This window comes from Lampetra fluviatilis, chromosome 33 (genome assembly GCF_964198595.1).
Source record: "Lampetra fluviatilis chromosome 33, kcLamFluv1.1, whole genome shotgun sequence".
Classification (NCBI taxonomy): Eukaryota; Metazoa; Chordata; class Hyperoartia; order Petromyzontiformes; family Petromyzontidae; genus Lampetra; species Lampetra fluviatilis.
Genome location: NC_136307.1, coordinates 7,134,485 through 7,149,684, shown reverse-complemented (window position 1 = coordinate 7,149,684; position 15,200 = coordinate 7,134,485). Strand labels below are relative to the sequence as shown.

At 51.1% G+C, this 15,200-nt stretch overlaps 1 protein-coding gene across 1 annotated transcript; it reads right to left on the bottom strand.

The window, feature by feature from the left end:
- Positions 1-9: 9 nt before the first annotated feature.
- EXD2 (exonuclease 3'-5' domain containing 2) lies at positions 10-14,093 on the bottom strand. Its single transcript, XM_078871991.1, has 11 exons — positions 13,296-14,093; positions 12,432-12,578; positions 10,851-11,185; positions 9,523-9,652; positions 8,010-8,108; positions 7,075-7,237; positions 5,687-5,900; positions 4,297-4,403; positions 2,555-2,690; positions 1,717-2,130; positions 10-952 (listed from the first exon to the last, which is right to left on the bottom strand). The coding sequence occupies exons 1-11, from the start codon at positions 13,671-13,673 to the stop codon at positions 499-501; spliced, it is 2,577 nt and encodes an 858-aa protein (XP_078728117.1). The 5' UTR covers positions 13,674-14,093; the 3' UTR covers positions 10-498.
- Positions 14,094-15,200: the final 1,107 nt, after the last annotated feature.

Genomic DNA, 15,200 nt, shown 5'->3' with positions numbered 1-15,200 from the left:
TTTGCCTTTTAAGGATATTTATTTTTACATGCTTTTACATTTGACTAGTATGAAGACGCGTCACAGTTCAGGTATTTCTTACAGAAGCAGTATTACTATTTACAGTTGAATAGGCTGTAAAAATTCCACCGACTGTTACAGAATTCAAATAATTTCAAGTTTATATAATTGATTTCCCATTGAGCTCAAACACTGTAAACACACGACTTAATGCTTTACTACGCGTAATTCCACTTGGCGCAGCGTAATTCCACTTGGCGCAGCGCAAATGCATTCGCATGGCGCAGCAGTTTTCTATGCACCCGTTGGGGGTTCACTGTAAATTAGGCCGACCCATGCCTGTAGGCAGCGCCGCTACTGGAATGCAGTCTCTCAAGGCTAAGAAATGTCACCCATCTTCAAAAGACATTCTCTTTCCCGATAGGAGGCAGAGCACCAGAGTTGGCTTTTTAACACGAGGTAGACGTTGGTCAGCGAGTGGGCAACAGTTGGCCTCCGTCACATTTGCCCAGGCCGCAAGTTCTCCACTGGCAGGTAGTTCGTGCCAGGCGCGTGGCAGCATGTTGGACCATTTACGGCGCAAACACCGTCGGCAACGACGGCTGATGCGCCACCGAGTGCTGTGGGCGTACTATCACCGGCCCCTGTTGTGCTGCCGTTGACTGGCGTGCTGAAGGCGACCGGTTTGTCACTGCCGGACGGTGTGCAAACATTGCTAGCTCCTGGTATGCTCTTAGTCGGCGTTGTGCTGTCGGTGGGGTCCAAGCGCAGCAGCATCAGCTTGTCGTGGTTGTGCGTGACGGACCAGTTGGGTGGCAGATGGCGCGGGAGCATTGTGTCCAGGAAGTGCTGGCGCCAGCGACGCTCCAGGGAGGCGAGGGCGGGTAGCCCCTGGTGCATGTACGCCTGCACCACGCGCAGCCCGTGCGGCACATGCTGCCCGTTCACCACCCTGAGGGTGCGGCGCAGGAGGTGGCCAGAGACAGCATTATGAGAGATGTCGTCAACCAGTTAGAAATATCACAAGATCGTTCCACAATCCCACTTCCACCCTCCTCCTCGCCATCTCAGTGTATGGCTATTTTAGTTAGAAACCAGTCAGGTTGAGAGTTTTAATCACAATTGAGGATTGACTCAGCCCATCATCCGTCTACAGTCAAAAAAATAGTACCACTCGGGAGGGAGGTCAAGTGGGTATACTTGTCCCCATTATAGTAACGTGGAATTTCCATCATTGGCTCAAAGCGATAACGAGGAATAACTGCGTCAATGCCCAATTGTGCTGGAATTAACTTCACTTTACTTCAGCCAAAACAAGGGAAAGAGTGGCGATAGCTTCTTGTGAGCACCATCATAATATGCAGTTTTACGTCACACCCAAGTCTCCCCTAGCCGCATCTATGGCTGTATAAGCATTGAGAGATGCAAGCATGGAATTCAATTGAGACAGGAACATGCATTAAGAAAAGATACGCAAGTTAAATATTGACAGTTAAGAAAAGTGGGCTTATAAAGAGGAGATAATTGGCCGGTGAGCGAGAATAACAGCATGGCAAAAGGAAGGAGGTCGAGGGATTAAACGTGCTCGTGCAGGTGTCAGCCAGGGTGTTACATCATGTGATCATGAGGGACAGTGACCACTTGGAGTGGCCTTCATCCAGGAGCCGTGATGACCCGACCTCAAACTAAACCCCCTTTCCGCCCGAGCGCACGTACCTGGTCTCCAATTTGGCGGCCTCCTGCAGCAGCTGATGGCAGCTGCCGACGGGGCTCCAGCGCTCGGCGTAGAAGCTGCGGACACAGCCAAGCAGCTCGCGACGCCGGTGCGGGGGCAGCGCCGAACCCGAACGGAGGAGCGCGCGCGCCGCCGATCTCACGTTGCGCCGCACGGGGTCGTCGGTGACGCGGGGCCCTTCCACCTCCGCCGCTTCTCTGCTGCCCCCGAAGAGGCCGGCAGCAGCGCCACTCTCGCTGGCGCAACACTCGTCGGCGAGCTGGCGCTTGAGGCGCAGGTCATGTGCGGCCGACGCGGCATGGCACGGCGTGCAGAGCAGCAGCACGTCGTGCGACTGGTGGTCCTTCATTTGCTGCGGGAAGTGGCGGCGGTACTCGTGCGGAACGATGCTTTTCCTGACGGCGCACACGGGCACAAGCGCCGGCAGTGATGGGACAAGTAGTTATCGTCATTGTCAGCCAGTTGAAGGCCTACCACCCCCCCCATAAGCCTCAATTAAATGCTGCCTACCAACCATTTCACTCATTCACATGAACAGACCTCATCGTTCCATCTCCGCGGTGGTTATCCTCCTTGGACGCATTCTACTCAAAATATGAGAACGATATAAAAAGAGAAAACACTAGATGTTATGTGCCCGGGGACAGACAGAGCAGAAATTAAAGCCCTCTACCAAATTAAGCAATGATGCGGTCGCGAGAGTAACTTTATCGATTGCATCGTGCCGCCTCCCGAGGCCTGCGGCCTGTGGACCCAGCGAAGCGAGGGTACGCCTCTGAACAGAAGCACTCTGCACCGCAACACCGCACAGCACCGCACCTGACGTAAGACTCGGCACGGCCGCACACCACGCACACGTTGCGCTTGACGCCAAGGTAGTAGTCGTGCTGCGAGTCCGGGCGCCCGGCCGGCTCAAACACCAGCCGCACCACCATGGGTTCTTGGCTCTCCAGCTCTGAGCACACGAACAACATACAAAGATCCCCCGTGTAGCCTTCAGACTGTTCGGGCAAGCACTGTTAGCAAAGGGTGGCTACGGCACACAAGGGGGTAAAAGCGACCACCACAAGCCACCCTTGTCGCCCCAGTACTCATGGTTTTTCACACTACCAGGTACTAATATAAGGCTGCGTCGACCTAGGGGAGGCCCAGGAGAGAAAATATTTGCCATGGGCGGGAATCGAACTCGGGTAGCGGGATCTGTAGCGCAGTGCACCAACCACTACGCTGCTGTTCCCCCAAAACGCAACGTCGTGTAGGTACACACACGCACATAAATCCCCACTCGCACGCTGGAGTACTTGCGCGCACACACACACACACCTACATGTGCACACCAGGCACCCAACATTAAAATTTGTAATTGTACCCCAATCATTCTCAGGATAATCTGCCAGAGCCCACTTGTGATGCACGGAGTTGATTGCTTGGCAGTGATTTGTGTCTGTGCAGCGTTTTCTATTTGTCATGCGACAGTTGTTTGTTCCAATTCTCTCCTTGATTTGTTGCTGTAATTTATTTTGCTTCTATTTTTGCCCGTAATTTTGGGGACGTGCCCCCGATATCTTGAGTTCTCAGCTGGTTAAAACAAATATAAACTTGAACCCACGTAAATGCACGAACAGATGTGCTTGCACAGACACTCATGCAGGCACACACTCGTGCCAGCGTTCCCGGGTGGATCACGGCGCCGCCTCTGTAGTCCACGAGCAAAGCGGTTGGTCAGTACCACCTGGAGGTGTCAATAATGCTACCAGTGTGTCCACCATGGGGAATGTCCACCATCGGCAGTGTCCACCATGGGCAGAAATATTCGTGTATATAGTCCGATGTATACAAAGATAAAGATCCCCCATATAGCCTGCATAGACTGTTGGGGCAAATGCTGTTAAGCGAACTATGAAGGTCGGCACAGCACGAGGGGGTAGGTGGCCAGCGCCGCGCCTTTGTCTCCCTAGTGGTGATGTTTTTCACACCGCACCACGTACTCATTTGAGGCTGAGTCGACCAGGGGAGGACCCAGGACCAGTTCAGATAATCGTCACCTGGTGTTGGCCGTGACCGGAAATCCAATTCGGGTCGCCGGGTTCGTCACACAGCATGCCAACCACTACACTACTGCTCCCCATATTAAATTTGTATTGACATTCTACAGCTGTTTCATTTTGTTTTCAAAGCATATTCTACATCACACCTTGCTATCAATGGTAATTTTGGTCTCCATATCAAATTATTAAGAAAAAAAAATCACATCTTCTTGGTTCTTTCGGTAAAGTCATGTAGAAGGGAAATAATAAAATAATAAAAATAAAATAATTCTTACGACGTTTTCGGCCACAACGCAAGTAGCCGTCCTCAGGTGGAGAACAGGTCTGTGAGAATTATTTTATTATGTTTTATTTTTATTATTTCCATTCTACGTGACTTTACCGAAAGAACCAAGAAGATTAATCCCTGCAGTCACGAAAGCTTTAAATCGAAATAAATCACAGTTAGCGTTTGCCTCTTTGGACGGCACACAGGAGTCACCACCGCTGGGCCGACAGCTCGAGGGGCAGTACCTGCGATGCCGCGGTTGAGGTACCACTGCGCCTTCTTACGGTCGCACGTCGACAGCGGCTGCCCGTCCGGTGCCTTGAGCAGGCAGTTGTCGTAGAGCGGAGACTTCCTGCGAGAGACGCAGGGCCACAACCGCGGCACGACGGGAAACAAAAAGCTCACAAAAGGAACACTGGGTACCAAAAAAACCCAACGAATAGCCCTTGATTGTAGATACACGCCTAGAACTAGGGTTTGGGGGATGTTGGACATTAGGTTTGAAGCTTAAAACGGGAAAAGACTGCTGTTGCCTGACATCACCAAAGTCGTTTTCGAGCAAAGAGCCCTGATGAATTCTGCCTTTACCACCTTGGAGAAAATAGCTCTCAACTTGGGCGAACAGTCATCCTGAACAATCATTCGATCGGCAATTCCACTCACAAACCCCCTGGATTGAATCTCTTCCCAAAAACAACGGCCGTCCACATCGACTCAACACGTCTCACGGCAGGTCCGCCTGCCACCGCCTTCAGAAGAAATTCAAAGAAGGCCCAGTGGTGCGAGTGTGGAAACAGCGACCAGACCATCGACCACATCGTAGTAAACTAATGCAAAGTCCAGCAAATTCAATAGGGGGGTCGAATATATCCAAATATCGTTTGCGGAACTTCTCCAAGTGGTAGGCTGCATGTGGCCATGGACTGTGTTAAAAGAAGTGTGGCTGTATCCGGCCCGCAGGCCATGGATTCCCCACTACTGACAGAAAGAACGCGATCCAGCAGCAAACATCAACTCCTTCACAAATGTATAGAGTACTACTACTGCCAGCGGCAAATGTTCATAATCCCATGCGTCTATAAACTAACCGCGATATATTCTGGGAACTCTGGCAGCTAAGAGTGCACCACCCTCTATAAGAGAACGGCCCCTGAAAAGAATGTCATTGAACTCCTTTTGAAGCCTCTATTCACACTTTTTATATGCCACAAACAGAGTGTTCGTCGTATGTGACACTGAAACATAATGTTCTCAAAAAGATGGCATAAATCCAATTACGTGGCAAACCAAATATAACCTCACGGATTTTCGGGTTCCGAGACCATTAAGTCTCTAAACTTTAGAATCTCTTTTAAATCAGGTGCGATTGAAAGCCAAACTTGAACCCAGCACCCTCAGATATATATAGCGGTGTCATCCTCATAACCAAGGGTTGTTTACCCATCACAGATGCTTTCCACCTTTGAAAATCTTCAGGTGTCAGTTGACGGCACCATTTGTCTGCTCACATTGCCCCACCAACGTGACCAGTTTCACTTTTCCCCTCCCATCATCACTTGCACACAATCATCTTCGCAGCCACCCTTCAGGAGAAGCCCTTCATTTCGGACAAGCATCCGTCGTCTCGCCACTCACCTCGGCGAGAAGAAGCCTTCCTTCTTGACCTTGGGAATCCCGATCACGGCGAGGTTGTTGTCACCGTGGATGTTCTCGCTGCTGCTGCTGCAGCTGCCGGCACCACCGCCACTCAGCCCATTTTCCGCGGGCACAGATTCGGCATCGCCGCTCTCCGTCGAGTCGTTGGATGACGACCGCACGTGCAGCCTCCCCACGGTCTCCACGTTCAGCTCTGTGGGGACAGCGCAATCGGCGGACATCAGGCCGGAGGCGCGGCGGCAATGTCCCACGGAGATCGGATAATTAAAGTCCACACTTTCTGTAAATGGGGAACCTCTTCTTCTTGGTTCTTTCGGTAAAGTCACGTAGAAGGGAAGTAATAAAAATTAAAACATAATAAAATAATTTTCACGACGTTTCGGCCACAACGCAAGCAGCCGTCCCTCAGGTGAAGAATGAAACACCACCAAGCTTGGAGCGTATATTTAAGCTGGGTTGGAGGGGGGAAGAAGAGCGCCTTTACAAAATAATTGCATATCAAGAGGAATTTAGCATATTTATGGGAAATGCGTAGGAGGTGGGCAGGGGGTTTCAAAGTCATTATGCAGGATTAGCAGCATCAAAGGGAGGGGATGGGGGTAGCATTAACAAAGGGAAGGAATGTTAATAGTATGTAGCTGCAGTTACTAAACAACCACGTAAAAAACTAAAGTATAAATTACATAGTATCATCAGTATACTAAATATACTCTCCAATAAGCCGAGCTACTAACAGTAAGTAATACCTCCCCACCACAATAGGAAGCTGCGTGCAGGCTGGAAACAAAGAGATTTAACAAACACGCAAAGGTGCATTGCTGTTGTTGCTCAGAAACAGTAGGAAGGCACAACTCCCATCCATCTGCCTTGCATGCATGTCTTATGACGACCACTTCAGATGCAATGCTCTTCAGCCTTGTCCAGACCACCACATTTTTCAATTCTTTGGAAATGATGGTCTGAACAAGAACACAGTCACACATTTCAGCCCTCGGGGCCTTCCTGTCATTTGCAAGCAGCACACCTTTCCTGTGTTATTTACATCAATTAACGGATTTAAAGGGCGATGTGTGCAATGTCAATAAAGTAACGTTACCATCGAGACGACGACCTCCACGTGCTTCCCCGTTACACGCGACCCATTCGTGCTTCTCATCAACACAGACGTCAAACGGCCACCCAACGTCGATTCCCGGCCGGTCTCTAAACACGAAGGGTCGCATTGGTCTGCGAGAGTTCCGAATTAATTCTTCACCTCACGACGCGATGGCGACGGCACAAGCGGGATACAATTGGGTGGGGGGTTGAAAACGACAATCCCCAAACACGGTTAAGAAAGTGTGCAAGAGGGAGAGGGCGGAACCCACTTTTGAAGGGGACGTCGACAAGTCCCGCGCAGCGACACAGCAGTCGCGCCCAGCACTCCCCCGGCCCCGTGACGCCGGCGGGCGACGCCAGCTCCGAGCCACAACCCGAGTCGACCGACGCCACACTGGTGCTCGCGCCGCTACAGTCTTCTTCCTCGTCGCTCTGGGGGGGGGGGGGGGGGGGGGAGGGGGGGGGGCAGTCAGCATCTTCAACGTGGTGGTGCACACCCGAGACCCAGATCTCTTAAGACACCCGGGGCCATGGCGGGGCCTGGCAGCCGCCCCGATTATTACCGCCGTGCGTAATAAAGCGCGAGAATACAACTCGCCGTCGGCTTCACATTGCAAGTTCAACGTCCATTTATGTCACTTGCAAAGGTGGGCTAATGTGTGCCAGCGTCAGGACACAAATTTGGCAAATTTGAAAATTAGTTCATTGGGATTACACAACCATCACACCAAATGCCCCAGGTAACTTTTGCACATCTCGGAGTTCACACCTGGTTAAATAACATAAACCTACAAACTAAAAACGTGTATGTATATATATATTTTGAAAAAAAAAAAATCTTCATTAAAACAACCAAAAACAACATCACCCCTTACAGACGGACCAATGCACATTTGCAGCCGAGTGCTGCGTTTACCTTGTACTGCACAGAGGCAGCTATCAGGGGTCCCCTAGGCTAAACCTCTCCTCCCTATACCTGGGCAATAGCATGATGGAGGAGAGGTGATGCAATCCACCTTGAGTTTCCAAAACATTTTAGGAAGCAGCCTATAGATACAAATCCTTGTCCTAAATCCTTATGCTGGTGTCCCACGTGATGTAGAGTACAGAATACCAATTTAGATGAAGACAGATCTCATGTGTGCGTCTCTACGTGTGCACGTGTCTTTGTGCGTTGCGTTCGCACGCTGCTCCAGCAGTTTACCCGGCCGAGCGTGTCACTCGCCGGCGCCTGCAGGCTGCGGCCCAGCAGACTGAGGAACAGGCGCACAGACACCTGGGCATCGTCGGCCGCGTACTTCACCTGTGCGGAACGGGCAAGAGCGGCAGCGGCAACCACCGCACGGCGGAGAATGTCAAATCAGCTGCAGAGCGGTACAGGCCAAAAAGCACATTTCTATTTTGCGGCCGCCCACACTCCCGGAAGCAGCTAAGCGCTCGGCTGTTGCGGATGGTAACGCAAGCGTAAAAACTCCAATTGTATGAAAGTTTTGCCGCTGGTACATTCAATCCTGTAATCTTTGTAATCCAAATTCAAACCCATCATCTATAATCTAACATTACAAGCCGTGTTCAAAAGTTCAAATGTATGATCCTATTCTATACGCGTGTAATGGGTTCAACCGATTCGCAGACGTAGACTTTGGAGGCAACACATTTATTCAGTTCCAACACACGGGGTAACTTCCCCTTAACAGAATAACAACCTAGGATGGTGACCACCCGGCTAACTACACTAGTTACCACGTAACTGTTACTACGGACCCAGGACTACAACATCTGCCCGGGTCCACGTGATGGAAGACTCGTTGAACGGAGATCGTAGACGAAGGGTTTATTTCCCGGGATGAACAACCCTGGTCCCTCTCGGGACCCGGACTATATTCTCTGTGGTGTGGCCGGCTCCCCACCCTTGGCCACATCCACGTTCCAGAACTGTCTGGAAGGATCTGGGTCCCAATCACGTGACCCCCCTCGCCCCCTCTTGGGGCCCCTCTGTCAACTTAACCAGTCACGTGTCCTCCCGGGTCAACCAGAGTGCCATGGCATCACACAACCTTACCCCTCGGTAGGCACCCACACACCCTGTCCTGTATGGCCGGCACTGCACTTACAGCCTGGTGCCATCCAGCATAATCATCCCGCGCATACCGTGCCCCTCTAGGGCCGGTACTACACCCACAACAGTGACATCCAGCGATGTCACTACACGTGTAGTGGCATAGCGCTGGCTGCTGGCGAAAAAGGGGATCTGCGGCATACGGCAGTCCTGACATCAGCAGGCCACGCTGAAAGTATAAGAGGGGCCCCTGTGGGGGACCTCGGGGGTGTTGCTGGAAGTGGGATCCCCGTCATGCTGCTGAAGTCCATCGCCGCCATTCTTCTCGTTGTCGTCTCAGTCTTCACCATCCCGGGGCGCCGCTAGTCAAGACAGCCTACCAACTGTTCTAAGTAGTGCCGCTGACAATCGACGGCCTTAATAAATAGTGTGTTATCCCAATGGTGCTTATTAAATAAAGAAGTGCCTCCAAGTCTTACGGTCTCCGAGTTAGTCACTATATGTGCATGTATAATTCGTAATCCAATGTCATTCTGCCGTTACTCGCCTCGCCACGTCTCACCTGCGCGAACGAGTAGAGCAACACGTCACCCGCCTAGCGACGTCTCGCTTGCGCGGGTGAGTGGAGCGACACATCAGCTGCCCAGCGGCGTCTCACCTGCGCCTCCGAGAGCTCCGGAGCCTCCCAGTCGCTCTGCTGCTGCTCTGCCGATTTCTCCATCTCCAAGCCGAGCTCTGCGAGCGCTAGCGCTTTGAGGCCCAGGCCATTCCAGCGGCCCTTGCACCGCCTGCACGTGCAACGTGGGCATCATCACCAACGTTGTCATTACAACAGTACAACCAGCACGTCCAAAAGAACTGCTTCCCATTTATATGTTTCCGTTATAAGGCAGTTGTAATTATGTATAAGGAGAGTGTTGTTTTTATTTATTTCTGATTGTGATATGCATGACAAAATCACAATCTCGGCAGGCAGATCTTGAAAGCCAAGCTGGTGTGAGCCTGGATAGTGCTTGGCTGCTGTGGGGCTACGTTTTCAGCAGAGGGTGATGCAACAAAATCCATTGCATCATGCGTCTGCCATCACCAGCCCACACTGACCGACATGAAGGATGAAATAATCCCGACCCACTGCATAATGTGGCAAGGCCATTATCCAGCAGTGGATTGGCAAAGAGATTTCGACGTGCACATGTATTTTGCTGTGAAACTACCTCGTATCCACACCGATATGGGGGGGGAGCGCCCTCAGAGGAAGTCTCATCGGGGCCCGTTTGCGAAAATAACTCCCGATATCCATGTAGTCTTTACCACAAATGAATCCCAACAGGATAAAAAAATCCATTCAAACATGATAAATTTGTCAGCACTTATGGAGGATTCTCCTTATCCACGAGAAAAATAAGTGAACAATAGGATTAATGGAGCACATCTGGGAAATCACCCAACTCCTTAGCCACAAATATTGAAAAGCGACGAGGTGAAGAGAGAGGCCATTTCCACGGCTGTATGACGATACGAGACCTGGCCTCATTGACAAGACAATTCCCACGATGGTATCAATGTAAAATTCACCGTCCACTGGAGTCCACAGCATTGGCAGTTGTATTAAAGGCATGACTTTGGTAGAAGCGATACACGAGTAACGAGGAAAGCATCTGAACGATGAGTACGACTGGATTGAATCGCAGTCTAAAAATACATTTACAGGAGGGTTCATCTTCTTGGTTCTTTTGGTAAAGTCACGTTTTAATGTTTTATTTTTATTATTTTATTATTTACATTCTACGTGACTTTACCAAAAGAACCAAGAAGATGAATCCCTGCAGTCACAAAAGCTTTAAATCGAAATTTACAGGAGAATTCTTTACGCATCTATCCGTTTGACCAATTCCCTTTCAAGCAGCGCCTCACAGAGGATCGTTCCCCGACGACGCCGCATTTACCACAGCCGCCACCGTCGCAAGTGGGCGACCAATCGCTCACCCGTGCCGGATCGCCAGGTGCCGAAGGTCGACGCAGCCATGCACGGCGACGCCGCGGTCCCTCTCCAGCCGCCGAGCGTCGTCAAACACGCCCACACCAGCCTTGAGAACGGCCCTGCTGGCCAGCAGGTCCCGTAGGCCGGAGGGCAGCGCGTTGGTCAGGTCCGCTGCACCGTCGACGGCAGTGGAGGAGAAGGGATCGGGAGAGGAGGATGAGGAGGTCGTGGAGAAGGGGGTTGAGGAGTTGAGGTGGCAGAGCCGCACCAGCACGCAGTAGCCACTGGCCGAGGCGAGTTGTAGCAGGGCGACTGGCATCGCCCTGCCGTCCTCCACCACCTGGGGACAACGACGATAATTATTCTCCTTTGTCAAGGAGCATAAACCATCATGCCAACTCCGGTCATCCTCACAGCAGCGGCGTTTGGCTGGCCATCGAACAAAGATGGTCACTGCATTGCGTGCTTTCAGATGCGCTTTTGCATTTGTCTGGAACGCTCTTCCTTCCGATATTAGGAAACCACTGGAGCTATGCACTTTTAAATCCAAAGTGACCAACTCATTTCTTTAGAATAGCTTTTTTGTGTTTCGTTTGTCGTCCTTACCCCGCACCTCCGATTAACACGGTTGGCTAGGTACAGTACGAAAGAAGTTCAACGCACAGTATATATTCTCTCATCCATGATCATATTCCCGACTGATCCTATTTACCACACCCCTCTACCCCCTCCCCCCCTTTTGATACATCGAGGCTCCTGCATGTAGAGATGGATTTTTACTGTGATCCATATTTTTATGGCGATAACAAAAGTCAATCAAGTGTGGTCTCCCAGATGAGCGAATTGTCCTATTCATGTCTTTTCAGGGATGACAGGAGCCACGTGGAGTGATGGTAAATTGATCCTCTATTATCCATTTGAACCCAGAAGTAGTCTCGTGGAAGCGTTGAATATAACCCTCTTACGAAATGCAGATAAGAGGCATCACAAGTGGCAGCAAATTAATGCCATTATCCACGAAGAAGTTATTTTCACTGACAATGTGCATAGATCGAAGGAAAGTTTCACTGCAATGTCAATGTTCATTATTTTCCCACAAAAAGGCCTGCCACCAGGAAATCAACTCTCTTCCAAGAAGGCTCCAGAGATTGGGATATTTGTCAAATTTCTTTTCAAGTTTCTCTTTTTGCTTTCGGAGTGACACTGGAGCCAAGCAGCCACGAGTAGTATCCTTCCTATTGACCCTACCGCTTCCCCTAACCCAGTGGTTCCCAACATTTCTGAACCCACGGATCAAAACGCAGTAAAAAAATATGGTGTGGAAACAGCGAGACAGACACGCAACGTTTCTACGGACCACCTTCCACGGGCCTTGCGAACCGGCAGTGGTCCACGGATCACAGGTTGCGAACACACTGCACCAACCCTTCCCCGAACCCTAACCAACTAGCGACTCAGCCAACAGCACCAGCCCTACCTCCCATCCACAAAGCCCCCCACCACTCCACCTGGGTCGCTTGGTCAGGGCTCCATTACAGCGAAGACATTCTGTGCACCAGCCAGAGTGACCCCGGCCGGTCGCTTACCCATTCGCAGTCCATGCCCAGCACTGGGTACGTCGCCAGGTCGCGCTGCAGAGGCAAGGCCGCTTCGCTCCACTGGCCCATGGTCTCCACCAGAGCCACCGTCTGGCTCGGTGCGTCATTGAGGCCGACGAGGGGGCCAGTCGCGACCTGGCGGTGGGAGTAAAAGTGCAGCGCTGCAATGTCTCGCTCACTCACACTGCTGGCGGAATGCCCCCCCCCACTAGAGTGAGCGGTAAAGCGTTACTGTATTTGGCCTACTCTTCGATCCTTAGCCATAAGAGGCGACAGTCCTGAAAGAGGTGACCAGTACCTACACACTTTATCCCACCCGGCATACCACATCAAGCTATGGGCTACAAGTCACGTCTCGACTCCAGTCTACTGCCAGCGATCCGCAAAATGTTCAGCGAGACATTAAGCTCTGGTCTTGGGTAACAACGCCTTCGACACATTTCACGCTGCACCGCCGACCTAGAAAGATGAACGCGTGGATTAGAAAGCGTACAACCTCAATACACAATTCAAATTGTTAACAAGAGCACGTGGGCTTGGTCAGTGCACGTCATGGCTAGAATTGATGACGGCCAGTGGTCAATAGCGACGGAATGACAGCCAAAGAAGAATGGAACGCGTCCGAGATGGCTTCAGCCAAGGCTTAAGGAACGATGCAATCAGCTCGTGGTGTAGCAGGTGCTGGGTGAACGCCACATCGCAGAACAGCGAGGGTTGGCGACCGGCTTGGGGCTAGGAGGTCTTGCTCCGTCAATGATTTAACCCTGGCCGATGATGACGATATACGTACTGTGTGCATGCTGGTGTTCTTTCGTGCTAATCGCAGGTGCGCTTGGCTGCGAGAATACCGACCTGCTGAAGATCTCGAGGAGTCTCGAGCCCGGCGCTCGAGGTATCTCGGGAGTACTCGATGTTCGACGAGTCGCCCTCCTTCCCCCGTGCACACTCCGGCTCGCACCTCGCCTCCCCTTCACAGTCGCTCCGCAATTCCGTGACCTCTCCTCCTCCTCCACCACCACCATCACCACCACCAACACGACCACAGTCGCCCTCCGGGCCCGTCCCCTCGCCTCCCTGTGCCGAGCCGAGCCTCCTCCACGCGCAATAAATCCCGGCCGCCGTGCCCAGAGCAGCCAACAGAGCCCCGGCCACGATACGGGATGAGCTCATGATGAGGCCGGGCGATTGAATGGTCGAGAGCATCGCGTTTCCAGCTCCTCTCCAGGCCATCGTCTTCACCGTATCGGCAATGATGGCTGCAATTTATTCTCGCTTCGTGAATTTTCCGACTGGTTGAACGTGTTCTTTCTCGCTAATGCATGTTCACGTTGCCCCCCCCCCTTTTTTTTAATAATGTTACTATTACCACGATGCCATTACTGTAGCGTCAAAAAAACGTTAACAATAACACATTAAGTAATAGTAAAAATACAAATTAATTATTGTTTAGTAATTAATCGTTTACTCGCCGGGCACGTGGACACATTTTGCTGCCGATGATGATGCTGTTGCTGATGGTGCTGCTGCTGCTGCTGGTGGTGCTGGTGCTGCTGCTGCTGCTTCTGCTTGTGGTGGTGGTGGTGCTGCTGATGCTGCTTCCCCCCCCATCATCGCCCACGTGTTTGTTTATAAGCGTCGCCACGTGGGTCACGACCCGCCCACTCCCCCCGCGATGCCACTTCCGCTTCCGGGGTTGGCTAATTAGGAGGCGTGGCCGGGCGACATTATTTATCCCAATTATATTCAGATCGAACTTGTTTTTGCACCGTTATGTTACACAAATCAATCGCGGGGGGTGTTGGTGCGTCTCGTGCTCCGGCTTGTGGACATCCCCTGGCACAAGTTTGGTTTGCCTCTTTAATATTCCTGAGTTTTGTTATGTTTTTAACGGAGAGAATAACGCGATTTAACAAACAAAAACTCTAGATTTATACGACTCACGATACGTGTATCGAATTGCACGTTAAACAAGTCGATATGTCTTCGTTTTACCATCTAAATGTTAAATAGTGTGTGTATAGATAATTGGTGAGATGAAATCTACGGCCACTCTAGATTATCGCATGCACCACAAAGACAAAACAACAACAATATACTATTGATTCTCCCAATCGATTCGTGGTTATTATTGCATGGGATCGATACATCATCCCCGGGGTGTCATCGTTTGTTTCCCAGTAACCACGTCCTCCGTGATTGCTCATTGCTCGTTGATTTGGCGAAATTGGTCGGCTTCTGTGATGAGGTTACCCCGTGTCTCTCCATCATCATCGTCGTCACCGGCCATATGATCGATCCACTGCTGGATGAGGGCCTCCATACAGTCCGTCGACAACTCTCACTGCCTCGCCGATGCAACAATTCACTTATATATTCCAGCAACGTCGTCCTACCTAATCCCACGCAAGAGTCACTTTGAATGAATTTCGCTGTCATTTTTACCCCCCCCCCACACACTTTCACCGTCCCCCAGTTGTTACCCCCCTCCCCTACAGCCCCATATAAATTGCCCCATTATTTCACCCCTAATGGCAAAGGCGATTAGACACCGCACTGTATTCGTGTTCTTGTTGCTGCTGCTGCTGCCTTCATTGATTTCTTGCGGGGGTGGTGAGCCAAGTCATTTCAGTTCAATTGCCACGGCCAACATCACCGGCGATTATATAGGGGGGAGGAAATCCTATGGCTACGGAATACCCTATAAGCCAGTCATTTATCAGTGCCCTCTCTAGCTTATTACAGATCCAATTCAGACCT